At 40.6% G+C, this 16499-nt stretch overlaps 1 protein-coding gene across 3 annotated transcripts; it reads left to right on the top strand.

The window, feature by feature from the left end:
• The first annotated feature begins 227 nt into the window (after positions 1 to 227).
• Positions 228 to 16154, top strand: flad1 (flavin adenine dinucleotide synthetase 1). Of its 3 annotated transcripts, XM_061819023.1 has the most exons (11): positions 277 to 429; positions 1013 to 1084; positions 5160 to 5304; positions 6665 to 7042; positions 9151 to 9264; positions 9351 to 9618; positions 11596 to 11743; positions 11920 to 12018; positions 12804 to 12993; positions 15725 to 15798; positions 15890 to 16154. In XM_061819023.1, the coding sequence occupies exons 2-11, from the start codon at positions 1077 to 1079 to the stop codon at positions 16023 to 16025; spliced, it is 1560 nt and encodes a 519-aa protein (XP_061675007.1). In that variant the 5' UTR covers positions 277 to 429; positions 1013 to 1076; the 3' UTR covers positions 16026 to 16154. The 3 variants fall into 3 exon arrangements, with proteins under 3 accessions (XP_061675006.1, XP_061675008.1, XP_061675007.1); XM_061819022.1 differs by lacking the exon at positions 1013 to 1084 and having other exon boundaries at positions 228 to 429; XM_061819024.1 differs by lacking the exons at positions 1013 to 1084; positions 15725 to 15798; positions 15890 to 16154 and adding an exon at positions 13454 to 15716 and having other exon boundaries at positions 228 to 429.
• Positions 16155 to 16499: the final 345 nt, after the last annotated feature.

Here is a 16499-nt window from a genome sequence, read left to right as displayed (position 1 = left end):
CCACCCATTGGGCAGGGAAATTGAGATCTCGTCCTAAAACGTCTGTTGTAGCTCCTCCGACCAAAGGAGGCGCCAGAGATTACTTTTGATAAGGCTGCATTTACGCAGAAGAAGTCACTTTCGGACACCAGTTTGACTCGTGAATGGATTTGGTCAAAGGAAATGTTAATTAGTCAAAAGTGAAACTGCTCCCAATCGTCACTGGTCTTATGTAATGTTTGGAAATCCTTCTACAGCCCTCACACGAACGGGTGACAGGATTCTCGTTCTATTTACTTCCGCATCCTCAGCCCAAGATCCGCCTTCACGACTGTGATTGGCTTTGCTACAAAAAAAAATGCTAATTCCTGTTGATGATTGGACGGAAATTATGGCGTCATTTGAATGACGTGACCGCTGCTGTCTCGAGCAGGAGTACATGCGACAGCGGTAAGTTTTCTTATCTTTAGTGATTGTCTTGTAAATATGAACAATTTATAGTTGTTTTAACCACTTGTGTGACAATGAAGAGCACGATGCGTGCCCTGAGGGAAATAGTATGGCGTTTTGGTGGCTAGTGCGCCGACTGCTAACTGAGTGCTACGTCTGTGTCATGTAACTAGGAGGAAGGAGACATTATATCACGAGAAGAGATCCGGGCCGTCTTTAGTTCACGTTCTTCTATAAAGTAATCTAAAAGTGTCAATCAAGTTGTTTTTATTGACGCGGTCTTTCACGTCTTTGAAATGTTTTTGATTGACACTGTCTTTCATGTGAGGCAAATGAAACTGAAACGGCGCTCCATCATGCAATCCCCATCTATAATTCAATCTAGAGCGTTACATTGGTGTTGGATGAATGTATTCCCATTGTACTACTCATTTTGAACGTAATATGTTTTAACGACGGTATAATTCTTCCATTAAAATAGCTAGATTGTGGAAAAATTCCTAAAGCAGGATCCCAAGGTGAAGAGGTCACAATTTGTCTGCCACAAAATGATTTTAATATTTCCCTTCGTGTCTCTTCTGAGGTTCTTTCTGGTCGGAGTTGTTAGGAAACGCAAGGAGAACTGATCTGATATTCCTGATGGATTCATGTTGACGTAAGAATCGAAATTCCATGCACTAGATACACTCACTGGGCTCTACATTCAGTACTCCAGCACTAATCAAATGAGATCCAATAGACGAGCAGCATGCAAAACAACTTGGTTTTGAGTGATGCTCACTACAGAGCATCACAATGAAGTGTCTCTGAAATTTTATAATATTAGATATAAATATGTGTTTATATTTTGGCTTGATTCTTGTGTAACAGAAGAGGCCTTTGTGAATCATAGAGAGGCTTTTGAGGCTAAATAAGGTTCCAAAATATAGTTGGCTGTTCATTTAGTACCTCAGCCTTCAGTGGGGATTTACTTGACATATTTCACCTTTTATTACCATCATGATCATGTTACAATTATAGAAACCAATAATTCTATACAGAAGCACAATATATAAGCACACAACTGTGTCAGACACATCATCTGTAACATTTCGGTATGGATACTTATGCAATAGCACGACAGAAACAAACAAACAAAAATAAATAAAATACATCATAATCCCCAGAGATGCAGATTACAAAACACATTGTTTTTTGCTAGTTGAAATCATTTTTCTCTGACCAACCAATCAGGACAGAAAATGCTGACATCATTGTCTTTCTGAGACTAATTTGAAATGTGATTAATCAAAGAAACGTTACCATTGTTAGAAAAGCTGAAGTTACAGTGGGTACGGAAAGTATGTAGACCCACTTAAATTTTGCACCCTTTTTTGTATTGCAACCATTGGCTCAAATCAAATTTTTTTCACATGAATGTAAACACATCACCCCATAATGTCCATATATTTTTTGCTGATTTATTAAAAAAGAAAATCTGAAATATTACACAGCCATAAGTATTCAAACCCCTTGCTCACTATTAAGTAGGAGCACCCTTTTAAGCAAAAACAGCCAAGAGTCTTTTGCAGAATGATGCAATGTTCTGAATCCACTCCTTCATTGTTTTAGCTGTGTGGTTAGGGTCATTGTCTCGTTTGATGGTAAACCTTCAGCCGAGTTCGAGGTTCTGAGCACACTGAGGAAGGTCTTCGTCCAAGATATCATTCTACTTGGCCACATTCTCCTTTCCAATTGCGACCAGTCGTCCTGTCCCTGCAGCTGAAAAATGCAGCCACATCATGATGCTGCTACCGCCACGCTTCATTGTTGGGACTGTATTTGACAGGTAATTACCAGTGCCTGGTTTTATTCATACATGACACTTAAAATTAAGGACATCCTGGTCTGCAGTGTCTTGGTCTCATCAAAGATTATTTCTCACCATCTTGGAGGCCTTCAAGTGTTTTTAGCAAACTCCATGCAGGCTTTCATGTGTCCTGCACTGAGCAGAGGCTTCCGTCAAGCTACACTGCCATGAAGCCCCGACTGGTGGAGGGCTGCAGTGATAATTGACTTTCTAGAACTTTCTCCCATCTTCCGACGACATCTCTGGAGCTCAGCCACACTGATCTTTGGGTTCTTCTTTACCTCTGTCGCCAAGCTTTTTCTCCACTTGCTCAGTTTAGCCAGAAAGCCATCTGTAGGTAGGGTTCTGGCCGTACCAAGGGGCTTCCGTTTCAGTTTTATGGAGGCCACTGTCCTGTAAGGAACCTGAAATGGAGCAGATTTTTCTTTTGTAACCTTGTCCATATCTGTGCCTTACCACAATTCTGTTTCTGAGCTCTTCAGGCAGTTCCTTTGGCCTCAATTTGCTCTGACATCCACTGGGAGCATTCCAGTATTATATAATCAGGTGTGTATTTCATAATTAAGTCTAAATCAGTATCATCAAAGACAATGATACTGTAAAGAAGGTGTAAAACCATTGAATATAGCAAAGGATCTGAATACTTATGGTTGTGTGATATTTCAGTTTTTCTTTTTCAATAAATCAGAAAAAAATTCCACAACTCTGCTTTTTTCTGTCAATATGGGGTGTGCTGTATAAATCAAAGGAGAAATCCAGTGCTTTGCATGAACAGTGTATCCAATAGGTCATGTAATATGTACCCTATTTTGACAATGTGATGTTAAATCCTCTCTCAATTAATAGTGTTTTGAGAAGATTTTTATAGACAATTACGAATTTTCAGGGGCGCTGCAATTTTCGCGAGTCATGGATACACTGTTCATGCAAAGCACTGGATTTCCCCTTTAATAAGGAAAAAATTAAGTTAAAAGATTAACAAATCACTGCAATATAACAAAGAGTGAAAAATAAGAGGGTCTGAAAACTCTGCCTACCCACTGTACATTGGCCAGCACAACATGATTCAGAAGGCACTTAGTACACGTTAGTACATAGAGGCTGAAATTATATTGAACACGCGCGCACACATGCAAAAAAAAAATCAAACATCGACATTTACTTGAAGTAATGCAACCAAAAGAAGCACTAAAAAATAAGAAAATTAGTTGTTGGAAATTAATAGAATTTAATTATTAATCACAATTATTCTTCATTTTACGGAAGATGTTTTTATTCCTCCATCCATCCATCCATTTTCTGAGCCACTTATGCTCCCGAGTGTCGCGGGAGTGCTGGCGCCAATCCCAGCTGTCCTCAGGCAGGAGACACCCTGAACTCGTTGCCATCCAATCGCAGGGCCCATGCAGACAGACAACAGTCACACTCACAATCACACCTTGGCACCAATTAATGCATGTTTTTGGGATGAGAGAGGAAACTGTAGCGGGCACATATAAACAAACAACCATTGACGCACACGTTCACACCTACAGGCAATTCAGACTCTTTAATCAACCTTCCATGCGTGAGGAAACAAGATTGCCCAGAAAAAATCCATGCAGGCATGGAGAGAACATGCAAAGTCCACACAGGCGCGGATGGAATTTGAAACCTGTCCCCTTAGAACTTAGGCAGATATGCTAATCAGTTACCCCACTGTGCCACCATGATAGATAGGCAATTAGAAAAAAAATACCCCCCCAAAATTTTACTTTAGCAAGTGCTAACTCAATAAATGTGCTATTAGAAAGTGCAATCAAGAATTGCAAATTTAATGGAAGAAAATACAGTAACGCATAGAATGCAATACCATTAGCCTCCAAGCACCAATTCCTCATTTGAAAATCCCGTTGTCAATATAATGAATTGTCAAGGACAATATGTCTGTCTGCGTCATTTCACTTTGACCATTCGTCAGTCGTGCACAGTCAAAAATGGTAAAATGAAAAAAATCACAGTGCCCAAAGCGCTTTACAAAGCCTCACATTCACCCACCCACCCACCCACACATATTCATATACCAGTGGGTGACTGCTGCCATGCGAGGCGCTGCCAGTCCCACTGTGAGCAAATTAGAGTTCAGTGTCTTCCCCAAGGACACTTCAACATGCAGACAGTTGTAGCCAGGCTTCATTACAATTTGGTCACTTGGTGACTTGCTCTACCTACTGTGTTGCAGCCACCAAACTGCAAAGAACTCGACAGTTGCGATTTTCTTCATTTTCTCCTGGGGGGTTTTTCATTGCAGCCGTACATAGTGCCTTACCTTGACACGCCACCTCTCCACCCACCGTGCTAAGAGGTCAAACTTTAAAATAAAAGTTTTACCCATTACTATGTTGGGCATCAGTGCTTTTATTTTGAAGTTGGCACCCAAGCTCAGTGCCCGAGCTTAATGAGGCCTTACCTATCTGTTTGATGCTTGGTGGCTGGCTGTGTTGCGGGCACTGCTGCAAATTAAGCAAGTTTCATATGCAGCAGAGTCTGCACTTTAAATGTAAACAATCATGGATGATCAGGCTCATGTAACCGTGCCAGCCAAAATTGCAATCACAATTAAAATTTGATCAATTGTGCAGCCCTAGAACGAATTCAGTTTGGGTTACAAATGTTGGGAAGTTCTTCTGGTAATATTAAGGCTTGAAGTAAGGGACTAGCTGGTCCACCTCTTTCTAAATATGAGGAACAAGTACCACAATAATATACAATAGAAGTTTTCTAAGGCAGATTTTTTGGTGGGGGTTACAGCTGTTGTATTAAATTTGAAACAATACATGTGTCCTGGTAAAAATATTCCATAAAATGTAAAGGTGTCACTAACATATTTCCTGCCTTGTAGCCCCAGGTTTTTGAAACTGAGTCGAGCGGAAGCGCGTGTGAGGAGACTGGCTGCGCAGCTGGGTAAAGCGGCTATGTCCACCGCCGCGGCCAATGGGGAGGCTCCCACCGCGGCCATCCTCATCATCGGGGATGAGATTCTCAAGGTGAGGCCGGTCGCTAACACAGGTCGTACAATTTTAAATTCAACCATTTATTCCTAAAGGGCCACCGCCGTTCATGATTGCATGCAACACATCAGCATATTGATATGTTGGTTTTATCAAAAGATTCCAGCCTCAGTTTACAAGGAACTAGTTTGCACAGCGGCGTACAAATACGTCATCATGCAGTTCAGTTACAACCAAGGCCCAATTGTGGCCCAGAAGTGATTTTCAAATATTGATTGTAATCGACTTTAAGAATGCGCTACGATAGGTTAGTGAAGACAGCAAGTTCCAACATAAGTAAAAATTTTCGTTTTGTTATTTACATTTTAAAAATGATAACTTCTTTGAACGTGTGTGACAAGAGTCTTACAAATGACATATGTGAAGAGTTTTTGAGACAGTAATTATCACCCCAATTTATTAGTTGTACATTATAGGATTAACCGGTTATCTTATTTCAAAACTTGTATCACATTATTGGACACATGTTGCAGAAGTTTGGCAAACTACATCTAATATTTTGGTTATTATTAATTTAGCTACTTGGAGAGTGAAAATATTATCACATGACACTCTATGGCAGGGGTCTCAAGTACAATTGACCTCGGGGCCGCTCGAGGCAGCATCCATATGAGGCTGGGCCGCACCCTTGACCCACGTGCAGGTTCCGGCATTTTCAATTAGAATTTTTCTGAAAAATCCAATCTTCTTGAATGTCTTTAAAAAATAGGATAAACAAGGACACCGGTGGCAACAAGTTTTGTGCAAAACTACTAATAAAACGCTTCAAAGGCAACACTGCTAGAATTTTCACTCCTAGAAATATGTTTCTCTGCTTTTATCAAATGCAGTCGATGTCACACAATAGTTAGTACGTCAACCTCACAGTTCTGAGGTTCAGGTTTCAAATCCCAGGTCTGGCTTTCTGGCTTTTCTCTAGGTACTCCGGCTATCTCCCACATTCCAAGTTAGGTTAATTGAAGAGTCTACATTGTGTGTAAAGGTGAGAATATATACGTGTCTGATTAGCTAGCGACCAGTTCAGGGAGTACCCCCCCCCCACACCCCCAAAGTCATCTGGGTTAGAATCCATCCATTGCCTTCATGAAAATGGGTAGATGGATGATACTCTTGTTTCATCAGGATCTCAAAACTGGGAATGTTGCAGCTGAATTTTGATTTTAAATAATTTCAAATTTATTCTTTTACATGACGTGGTTGTAACGTGATAAGTCTCTGATAGCTGTCCAATGTCATGTCTGGGCTTCAGAATATGTTTGACTTTCATCCAGCAAGACCCTGAATTAATCATTTAAGTCTTTGTGAGTGATGGCTACCTTCATTTTGTGTCTCTCAGGGCCACACTGTGGACACCAACAGCGTTTTTCTTACACGAGCGTTAAGGAAGCTTGGTGTGTCTGTGCAGCGTATAACAGTTATTCCAGACGTCCAGGATGTCATTGCCAAAGAAGTGGCCCTCCTTTCATCACAGCACACCCACCTCATCACATCGGGGGGCATCGGGCCCACACACGACGATGTCACCTTTGAGAGCATCGCTATGGCCTTCCAGGAAGAAGTCTATCCCCACCCTGAGCTCTCACGACTAGTGGAGGAGTTCTTTGGGGTGGTGAACAAAAACAGCCCGGCCATGAAGTTGGCTATGGTGCCCCGGTCAGCCAAACTCAACTTCGGAACAGACTCTCAGACGGGAAAACCCCTCCGCTATCCACTGGTGGGTGAGCGTCGGATGTGAGTTTTTGCACATTGTTCACAAAAGGCCTGATTTTATTGAAGTTGTGGATGCTGATCTACAAACCAGGAATTTCTAACTAAACATGCGAAATAAAAGTGGTACCTCCTGTTGCAAAATTAATCCGTTCCAGAAGTCGTTACGTAACATGAAACTTTCGTAAGTAGAAACGCATTTTACATGTGAATAGCCTAATCTGTTACAAGGTCCCTAATCCCCCCCCCCTCCCCAAACACACACACACATCCTCCGCCGCCAAAAATAAGCATTCAAACTGAACTAATGTAAAGAATAAAAAATGTTAATTTACCTTTGACGTTGAGCAACGATGTGAAGGGAAGAGTGCGTGGCGAGCAAAAAGGCATCGTGGCGTCTTCAGAGGCGGAGGCGGGCACACAACTTCATTCCACTAAAATGTAATAAATTCCACAAACTATAAATTCAATGTTTCCTGAAGTACCAATCCAAGCATGTTTGCCTTTGACGGTTTTTAATAATCTTGCGGAAATGTGCAAGGCGAACGTCATTGAAGTGAGCGGTTAGCCCGACTAGTTAACACATTTTCCAGGTGATTCTATTGAATAAATGTCACGGAGTTTCGTCAACACTTTTTTTTTATTCTAGCTAACGGAATAGTGGATGCCTCTTCCTCTCCACCGCAAATTGCTCTCACCTTGTCATGTGTTGTATCGCCTCTAGCTCTTTTCGCTTCTCCGTCAAAATATTCTCGTGGTGCTCCTGAACCAACTCGTTGATGTCATCCTCATGTTTTCCCAGCAAAACAGTTTTGTCAAATTCAGGTTCAACCTCCACTTCGGACTTCTCAAGTCGAGCAGCACCATGTCTTTTTCATATTTCTCAATGATTTCATGTTTTGATTTGATGGACAAAACAACTATCGTCTTTTCTTCACTGGCCCTGCCATCGGTTTCTTGGGGCCCATGGTGAATAAAGATGAATAAATCTGCAAAGAAGTTGTACAGCATGAGCGTCCGCGAGCGTATGACAATGAATTCAGTGACAAAAATACAGGAAGTGCTTCACTGGTAAAGACTGACTGAAAGACTGAAATGCCACCATAATTTGTTAATAAAGTCTTTAAAAATTAGGCAATGTGATTTTCTGGAATTGTTTTCTCATTTTGTCTCTCATAGGTGACGTATGCCTATGATGAAAATGACAGGCCTCTCATCTTTTGAAGTTCTTGCACAATTAGTGACACATTAAATACTTCTTTGCTCCACTGTATATTGCAGACCCAAAAAAAAAAAAGCAATGTCATCCCCCCCATATCATGCAGTCCTAAAATGTACTGTTACAAACTTATGAAGTGGAAGAAAGCTTGTTGTCACATGTAGGACTCGGCTAGCACTTTCAGAATTTCTTGGAGCTTCTTTAATAGTGCTCTTCACAGCCTCTCTGACCTGATTTTTCAACGATTTCAGAGGGACAAATAGTACTCTGTGAAGTCAGTGTCATAGTGTGCAATTTTACAAGGACTATTTTCACTGTTCTGTAGCACTGAAAATAATTTTGTATCCCTCTATTGAGTAATACCTTTTTAAAATGACGTATGCCACGTGTTCATCTAAGGTTGACATTAACCAACTGATACATAGTGGTTTTGTACCTTTTTGCACCTTGACTGGATATCAGGGCTTCCTGATGTGGAGAGCCAGAACTTTGCATATTACAGCAGACAACATTTAAGCTTTGCAACTTTACTTGCAGTATAAGTCTCAAACGTTTCCCTTTACGTTCGCTACCACAGTCCTTTTAACCATTTAAAGAACCACCCGGGAAAAAAATTGATTATGACTGAGTTGTGCATATGGTTGAGGACAGGATATAAAGTTGTGTATTGGGCAACATTCTACGAAATTGTTACGTGAATGAAGTTGAGGTAAGACCTGATCTACCACAGTGAGAATAAAACCAGCTTCATAACTATTTCATATGCTTGTTGACAATAATTTCAATTGTTTTATGTATATTGACTGATTTGAATCGTGGTAGTTTGATGTTATGCCAATTTTTTTTTTTTTTTTTTTTTTAATTAGAGCTAAAGCCATTTGAGTTGTCGTTTACAGGTGAGTGTGCGTAACGTGTACATCTTCCCGGGAATACCATCTCTAATGGAGAGGGCCTTCAATGGGTTGGAACATCTCTTTGCTAGTTCGGGAACCACTTTTCACACTCGTGAGGTTAGAACAATGATCACATCGATCTTATATAATAATATTTGTTATATAAATTCCAATGAACTAAATAAAATGTAATGTTTTTTTAGGTTTTTGTGGCTGCAGATGAAGCCGAAATTGCCCCCATGCTCACAAAACTCCAGACTTCCTGGGGACGCAAAGTTGCCCTCGGCTCCTATCCTGACTGGCTGAGCAACTATCACAGAGTCAGGCTGGTCCTGGACTCAGACAGCCAGGATGACGTGGACAAAGCTCGGGCGCAGCTGATTGACGAACTGCCTACGGGAAGCGTGGTACCTTTCGTGAAGGACCCAGTCTCAATCGCCACCGCTGAGGTGTACACGTTAGCCAACAGCGGTAAGAGATACATAGCGGTTCCAAAACGTTTTGGGGCCACAGATTGCATCAGTATTCATTAATTACACTTTATAAGAAAATGTTTTCCCTTTTTCTTATGTTTATGACTTTCAGGAATGTGCTATTTTTGTCAATTTTAAAGTTTTTAAGTGTTTTGGGGCCTATGCAATTGACAGATAACATTTTAAATTATTTTAAGAGAGAAAATGTATTTGATTTGATTTGAGTTGAATTACAAGTTTGGTTGGGGAACAAATTCAAACTGGCAAATCAAGGAACAACTATAGTTTTGTTTTGGTCCGCATCAGAAAGTCCCATGTCGTGAAGATATAATGTTGGAAATGGGAGCAAGGAATTCAGTGCTTTGGGGTGCGGTGTGGGGCGTTTAGAAGGCTTGATTCAGTCTCTTGGGAGCCTGTTCCCGCATATTTACCAGAGCAGGGGTGTTGAGAGCCGTTGCAAGAAAGTCGGATGTAAAGTAAGATGGCTAATATTGTCTCTTAAATGCTGCTTTTTTTCCTTGGGAACTGTAGGTCGTCTTCTTGGGTCTCATCATTTGACTTTTTCCCTTTCTAAAGAAGTTCTCAAAAGTTTTTTGGTCTACAAGTCGAGCAGTTTGATATCTGTATTGAGGCACGGGCAGATGCACCTCATTTTCCAAATAAAACATCTTTCATACTCTTGATGATCAATAAAAAAAATCTTGTACAATTTCTCTGTGCACTGTTGTACCAAAGGTCGAAAGGCGGCTCACTCATCAGGCTATATAGGTAAATGGTTAGCGCGTCGTGACCTCCAGAGCTTGCCCCAAAATCGGAGGAAATACATTTTCAAAGAAATTACATTAAAAAGTCATTTTACGATTAATTCTTAAAATAGAAGAGCTAAGGAGTTAAATATTAAGCACTGCCCAACTAACATCAATTTTAAAACATGGCGGCTTGCAATCATAAGATTTCTCAGCTTGCCGAGCGCCTTCGTATAGTTGTTAAAATGCAACTTAGTAGGGGATCACCACTTACATTTATTGCATATACCAGTTTTTCCTGTTTTGCAGTCACTTTTGGGGGGCACGCATTATATTTGAGTCTATTATGCATGAGAAATTATGGTAAAGTTTTAAAATTTAGATCAGTGTTAAAGTAGAACACTGTTTTATTATTATTACTTCTCCCACTTGCCACATTAAACAGCATTCTATGGATTTTTTGCATCTTTTAACTTTTCATTGTGACGACAATAAATTTGTATCTAATTTTTATATTTGAAAAAAAAAGTTATGTTATATATGCATAGCAGACATGTATCCTTTAGGTTTTTGATTGTCACATGTGAAATTATGATTTTTTTTTTTTACTCACATTTCAAATTGGGTGACGTGTTATAAAGTAAAGGTAATACCACTTGTTTTCATTTATAAGTGTATTTAAATTGCCAATGGAGGTGGCTCCTTACACAGTGTGTCATTTGAAATATGCATATCTAATTAACGAGTATACATGTCCAAAGCAAAATGAAATGGGTTTCTTAATGAAAAGATTATTTTCATCAAACTTCCAAAAGTCAATTCTACAGAGATATTTAATCAGTTTTGCCTCAATTTTACCTGCATAGACAAACAAGAGTGGCAGCTAGTGTACTATGATTTTCTATCTTCAGCCAGAAAACAAGTTACATATTAATACACAAAAAAATTTTAGATCTGAGTGAAAATTGCCTTTGGCATTATTCTATGAAATGATTTTTTTAGGAAACCCTCCACACTGCATTGGAAATAGTTTTTTCTTAATCGTTTTGGCTGAAAACATGCTAGGGAGAGAGCTCGACCTTTTAGTGTCCCACATAAAGGATTTAAAACTTAACAAAGCAGATGAAAACCTTCTGTTAAATTTGAAGGTCGAATAGCAGGAATATTGGTGGGACAAAATGCGGCAACGTTCTTGAATAATCTCTCACGGTGGTTATCCTTTCCCGCAGGCACACCGCTGGGCGAAAAAGTTGCATCTGCGCTGAAAACAGTGGAGGCGGCACTGGATCAGTATTCCACGGCGCAAGTCTGTGTCGGCTTTAACGGCGGCAAGGACTGCACGGCGCTGCTGCATCTCTACTACGCCGCAATGAAGAGGTAGAAAGGAGGGATGAACACTGAGCTTTAGACAAGACAAATGTTCTGAGACCTAAGATGAAATGAGGTTTCCAAAAGGAAAACATGACACTGGAAACATTCGGGGAGATTGTGACAAGTAATGTGTCTGTTATTGCTGTTATTTATTCTTTATATTTACCCATCTCTCCTCTTAGGCGCTACCCAGACAGTAAAGACAAGGTGAAAGCTCTTTATATCCGCATCGTCTCTCCATTTTCAGAAATGGAGCGGTTCCTCCAGGATACTATAAAAAGGTAAAGTCATCAATCTACTCTAAAGTGCTAACATACACTGCATTCAAACTGAATACAGTGCTGAGGTCGACCACAAGCCGTTCCTGTTGTGCTGCGCTATTCAAAACATTTCCCACTGAGATCAATTATTTTTGGAATTATTTGTTCCAGACTGCAAACCTTTATTACTATGGCCATCATCTCCAAAAAGCATCACTCTGAAACACTGGGCAAAAGTACTTGACATCCTTTTTTTTCTTAAAATGAGTCTGCCTATTTCGGGCTAACATCTGATGGAAATCATTCTATTCCTCTACGACTGCCATCCTTAGTTTAGAGAAATTGTCACAAAAAGGTGAAATGAGGTTGAATGAACTGCACTGATTGCTCGTTTGGCATCATGCACTTACGACCAAAATCACATATTTATATACATTTGTACTGATCGTTTTCACATTAAGGGTAGCAATGTCGCTGAGTGGTTACCATGTCTGTCTCACAGTGTAGAGATTCAACGTTTGAATCTTGGCTCCAGATTCTCTGCCATCCTCCCACATTTAAAAAACATACCTGTTAGATCAATTGTCAACGAATGTGAGTGTGAACGTTTGTGCTAAATGCTCTCTGAGAGTAACTGTCGACCAAAGCGCCTAGGGCGTACCCAACCTTTCTCACAAAGTCCACTGGGATGGGGTCCAGCTCAGCCGTGATTGAGGACAAGCGCTGCCGATGAGAAACAATCTTGGCACCAATTTTCCAAACCCGTCCAAAAAGTGTCACACTCTCTGGTAACACTCCTCCCTCAGATACGATTTGGATCTGTTCTCGGTGGAGGGCAGTATTCGGCAAGCGCTGAACGAGGTGCAGGACCGGAAGCCCGAACTGAAGGCCGTCCTAATGGGAACTAGGAGGAGTGACCCTTACTCTCACACGCTCACCCCTATGTGTCCCACTGACCCCGACTGGCCGCTCTACATGAGAGTCAACCCTTTACTGGTCAGTAACGCACTTGACAAAATACACTTGAATAGCATTTTGTTGTTCAATGAAAAGCTTTGCAAATTTTTGCTTCACATAAAAACAAATAATAATCAATCATTTTTATGGGACAGCAACAATATAGTTATCATATACATGTATACTCTTTGATTTTTTTGGTAATCCAACAATGTACCAGAATTTCGAATGTCTTTAATACGCATCCCCAAAGTTGGTCTCAAAATTGAAGAAAACCCTTCCACTTATGTATAATGCATTTTTGCAATGTTGTGCTCAAATGTTTGATTAACCAGGCAGAATTTGTAAGATGGGTACAGCATGAAGGGACAGGAGAAAGACATTTAATTTTATTTTAATTGTATTCAACTTAAACTGTCAAGTATTTCAGAAAAGCATTATCATGAAACAAAACAACCATTTATCCATCCATCCATTATCTACCACTTTTCCGGGTCAGGTTGCAGGGAAAGTAGCTTCAGCAGGCATACCCAGGCTTCCCTTTCCCCAGCCACTTTTTCCAGCTCTTCCGTAGGAATCCCGAGGCACTCCCAAGCCAGCAGAGAGACATCGTTTCTCCAGTGTGTCCTGGGTCATCCTTGGGGTCTCTTTCCGGTGGGAAATGCCCGGAACACCTCACCAGGGAGGCGTCCAGGAGGCATCCGAATCAGATGCTGCAGCCACCTCATCTGGCTCCTCTCAATGCAAAGGAGCAGCGGCTCGACGGTGCCCCTCCCAGATGACCGAGCTTCTTGCCCTATTTCTGGAGGGAGAGCCCGGACACCCTGCGGAGGACAAAACATAACCATCAAGAAATTAATTATGTATGTCATATTAAAAAAAAAAAAAGTTCACCAAATCTGCCAGGGTATGTAAACCTATGCACACAACTGCATATCCCAAGTAATCAATCCATACAAAGAAAGTAGAACAAATAAGATTGGAAATTAAGTTGTGTAAAAATATGAAATGAAACAGGGAAAAAGTATTGAACACAAGAAGAAAGGGCAGAGCAAAAAAGCCAAGACAACACCCAAAATGTTGTCTCTTGTCAGTGCACATGAATATCAGCTGTCATAGTCATAATTAATGCCATACAAACAAGTTTTATTGCCAAGGTGTGAGTCAAGACACATCTAATGATAGGTAAGAGCAGTCAGCTGTCCCAAGACCATTGTGAAATAATTGTTGCAAAACATAACAGTGGCATTGGTCACATGTGGCTATCTAATCTTTTGAATCTTCCAGTGAGCATGGTTAGGACCATCATTTGCATACCACCATAAGGTTTCTATAATGAAGTGCAGTTTGGACAATTTCTGACAGAGGAGCACAAAGGATAATCAGAAGAATTGTTCAAGAGCTAAGGGGCACCTGAGGAGAGCTTCAAAAAGACCTGGAATTATTTACTGTTTTGACAAGGAAAACAGTGAGTAATCTACTTCGTTGCTATGGCCTGTGTGCATGCTCATCTCGCAAGACCGCAATTACCGGGGAAAAAAAGCATGTCAAAGCTTGTTTAAAATTTGCTGACCAACATTTAGACACACCAAATAAATACTGGGAGAAGATAGCCAGGTCTGATGAGAGCAAAATTTAACTGTTTGGAAGCCATAATGCATACCACATTTAGAAGAGAAACGTCACTGCACATCACACTTAAAACATACCAACAGTGAAGTTCGGAGATGGGAACCGGATGGTGTAGGGATGCTTTTCAGCAAATGCCACTGGTAAACTTTGCCTTATTGAGAAGGATGAATGGGCAAACCTCCTGTACCGAGACAATATTTGACTGCTGCCACGTGCGAAGATGATCAAAATGAAATGGGGGTGGAAAGTTCAGCAGGATAATGATCCAAAATATATTGCCAAGGAAACAGTCAACTGGTTTCAAAAAGGAAAAAAAACAATAAAGCTGACCCAGCCAACCACCTAACATGAATCCAATTGAAAAGAACTGAAACACAAGGTCCAGAATAGAACCTCACGGAACCTTCAAGATTTGAAGACTGCTTGTGTGGAGGGGTGGCCCAAAATGTCACTAGAGCAATGGCATGAGACCATCCGTAAAGGACATTTTTTGAAGCTGCCATTGCAAAAAATACAAAGTTAATAAATAAATACTCGCTGCCGTGTTCACGATTTATGTCCTGTATTATTTCACACGATTACACACAACTTAATTTCTGAGCTAATTTGCTCTACTATGTTTTTGTTTTTTTTTTAAATCTTTGGATTACTTGGGTTCTTACCAGCTTTTTATACAATTCTCAGGTCAATAGCACCTTTGGAAATATATTTAGGGAGAAAAATGCTTAAATAATAAATAGACAATCAGACCAATATCTATATCTACAGTGTGTGGGTGTAAATATAGACTAAATTTAAAAGCAAAACGTTCAACATAAAAACTGCTTTCCAAACACTTAAAACATTGACTGTGTATAAAATATGAGGTATATGTACACAATATTAGAGGCTGTAATGAGAAACCAGAGTTGTCCTGATGTGAACTCCATCTATTTGTTCCGGCAACTGCGCAAATTCGATTTCCAAAATTGTCAAATCAAATGTTCTTTCTGTGGCTGAAATTGCACCTCCTTTTAAAATTAATTGTGTGTTGAATCATGAAAAAAAATGTTTTTGATGGTCTTCTTGAATGATTGATTTCATGGACTGAATGGTACATCACTTCAAAGCCATGTAAATGTGACTTATTCCAACATAGGACTGGACATACCACGACATTTGGTCCTTCTTGAGGACGCTATATGTTCCTTACTGCATTCTCTACGATAAAGGGTAAGACCCCACTCACCCAGTCATTCTGTGTATCCTCCGCCTCCTTTAATCCACACCTTTTATGCCGTGATCTTTCGTCACTGTGGCGTAGGTACACGTCACTGGGCAGCATGGACAATACGTATCGAAATGCGGCTCTGCAGGTGGTCGACAGCAGGGGAGTGAAGCGCTACCAGCCGGCCTACATGCTGGAAAATGAGGAAGAGGAGCGGAACTCACGCGTCTGACGCTTTTTTACCTGCACAGAAACAAGAACGTGTTTTTTCAACTTCCGTTCAGTCGCTGAAAGCTGTAAAAGAAGTGCGATCCATTAGCTTTCTGTACTCCTGAATAAAGCATCAATCAAGTCGTCTTTATGTTGACGTGATTATTTTCAAATACAACTAACTGAGATTGAGTGTAAATCCATTTCACTCCGGTTTCCTCCCACATGCCAAAAACATGCAACATTAATTAGACACTCGAAATTGCCCCTCGGTGTGATTGTGAGGAGGCCGTTTGTCTCTATGTGCCCTGTGATTGGCTGGCAACCAGTTCAGGGTGTACCCCGCCTCCTGCCCGTTGACAGATGGGATAGGCTCCAGCACTCCCGCAATCCTTGCGAGGATAAGCGGCTAAGAAAATGGATGGATGGATGTAAATCCATTTGTCTCATTATTAAATCCTAAATGCTGGCAAAACAGATCGCCACCATGACAGCA

Source organism: Syngnathoides biaculeatus, chromosome 5, assembly GCF_019802595.1.
Source record: "Syngnathoides biaculeatus isolate LvHL_M chromosome 5, ASM1980259v1, whole genome shotgun sequence".
Classification (NCBI taxonomy): Eukaryota; Metazoa; Chordata; class Actinopteri; order Syngnathiformes; family Syngnathidae; genus Syngnathoides; species Syngnathoides biaculeatus.
This window is presented reverse-complemented; position numbering and strand designations above follow the sequence as displayed.

Excerpts from the sequence above, each read along its gene's own strand:
- flad1 (XM_061819022.1), top strand. Across the intron at positions 12,019-12,803 it reads CTCCAGGATACTATAAAAAG|ATACGATTTGGATCTGTTCT; the intron begins GTAAAGTCATCA and ends CTCCTCCCTCAG. Across the intron at positions 12,994-15,724 it reads TGAGAGTCAACCCTTTACTG|GACTGGACATACCACGACAT; the intron begins GTCAGTAACGCA and ends ATTCCAACATAG.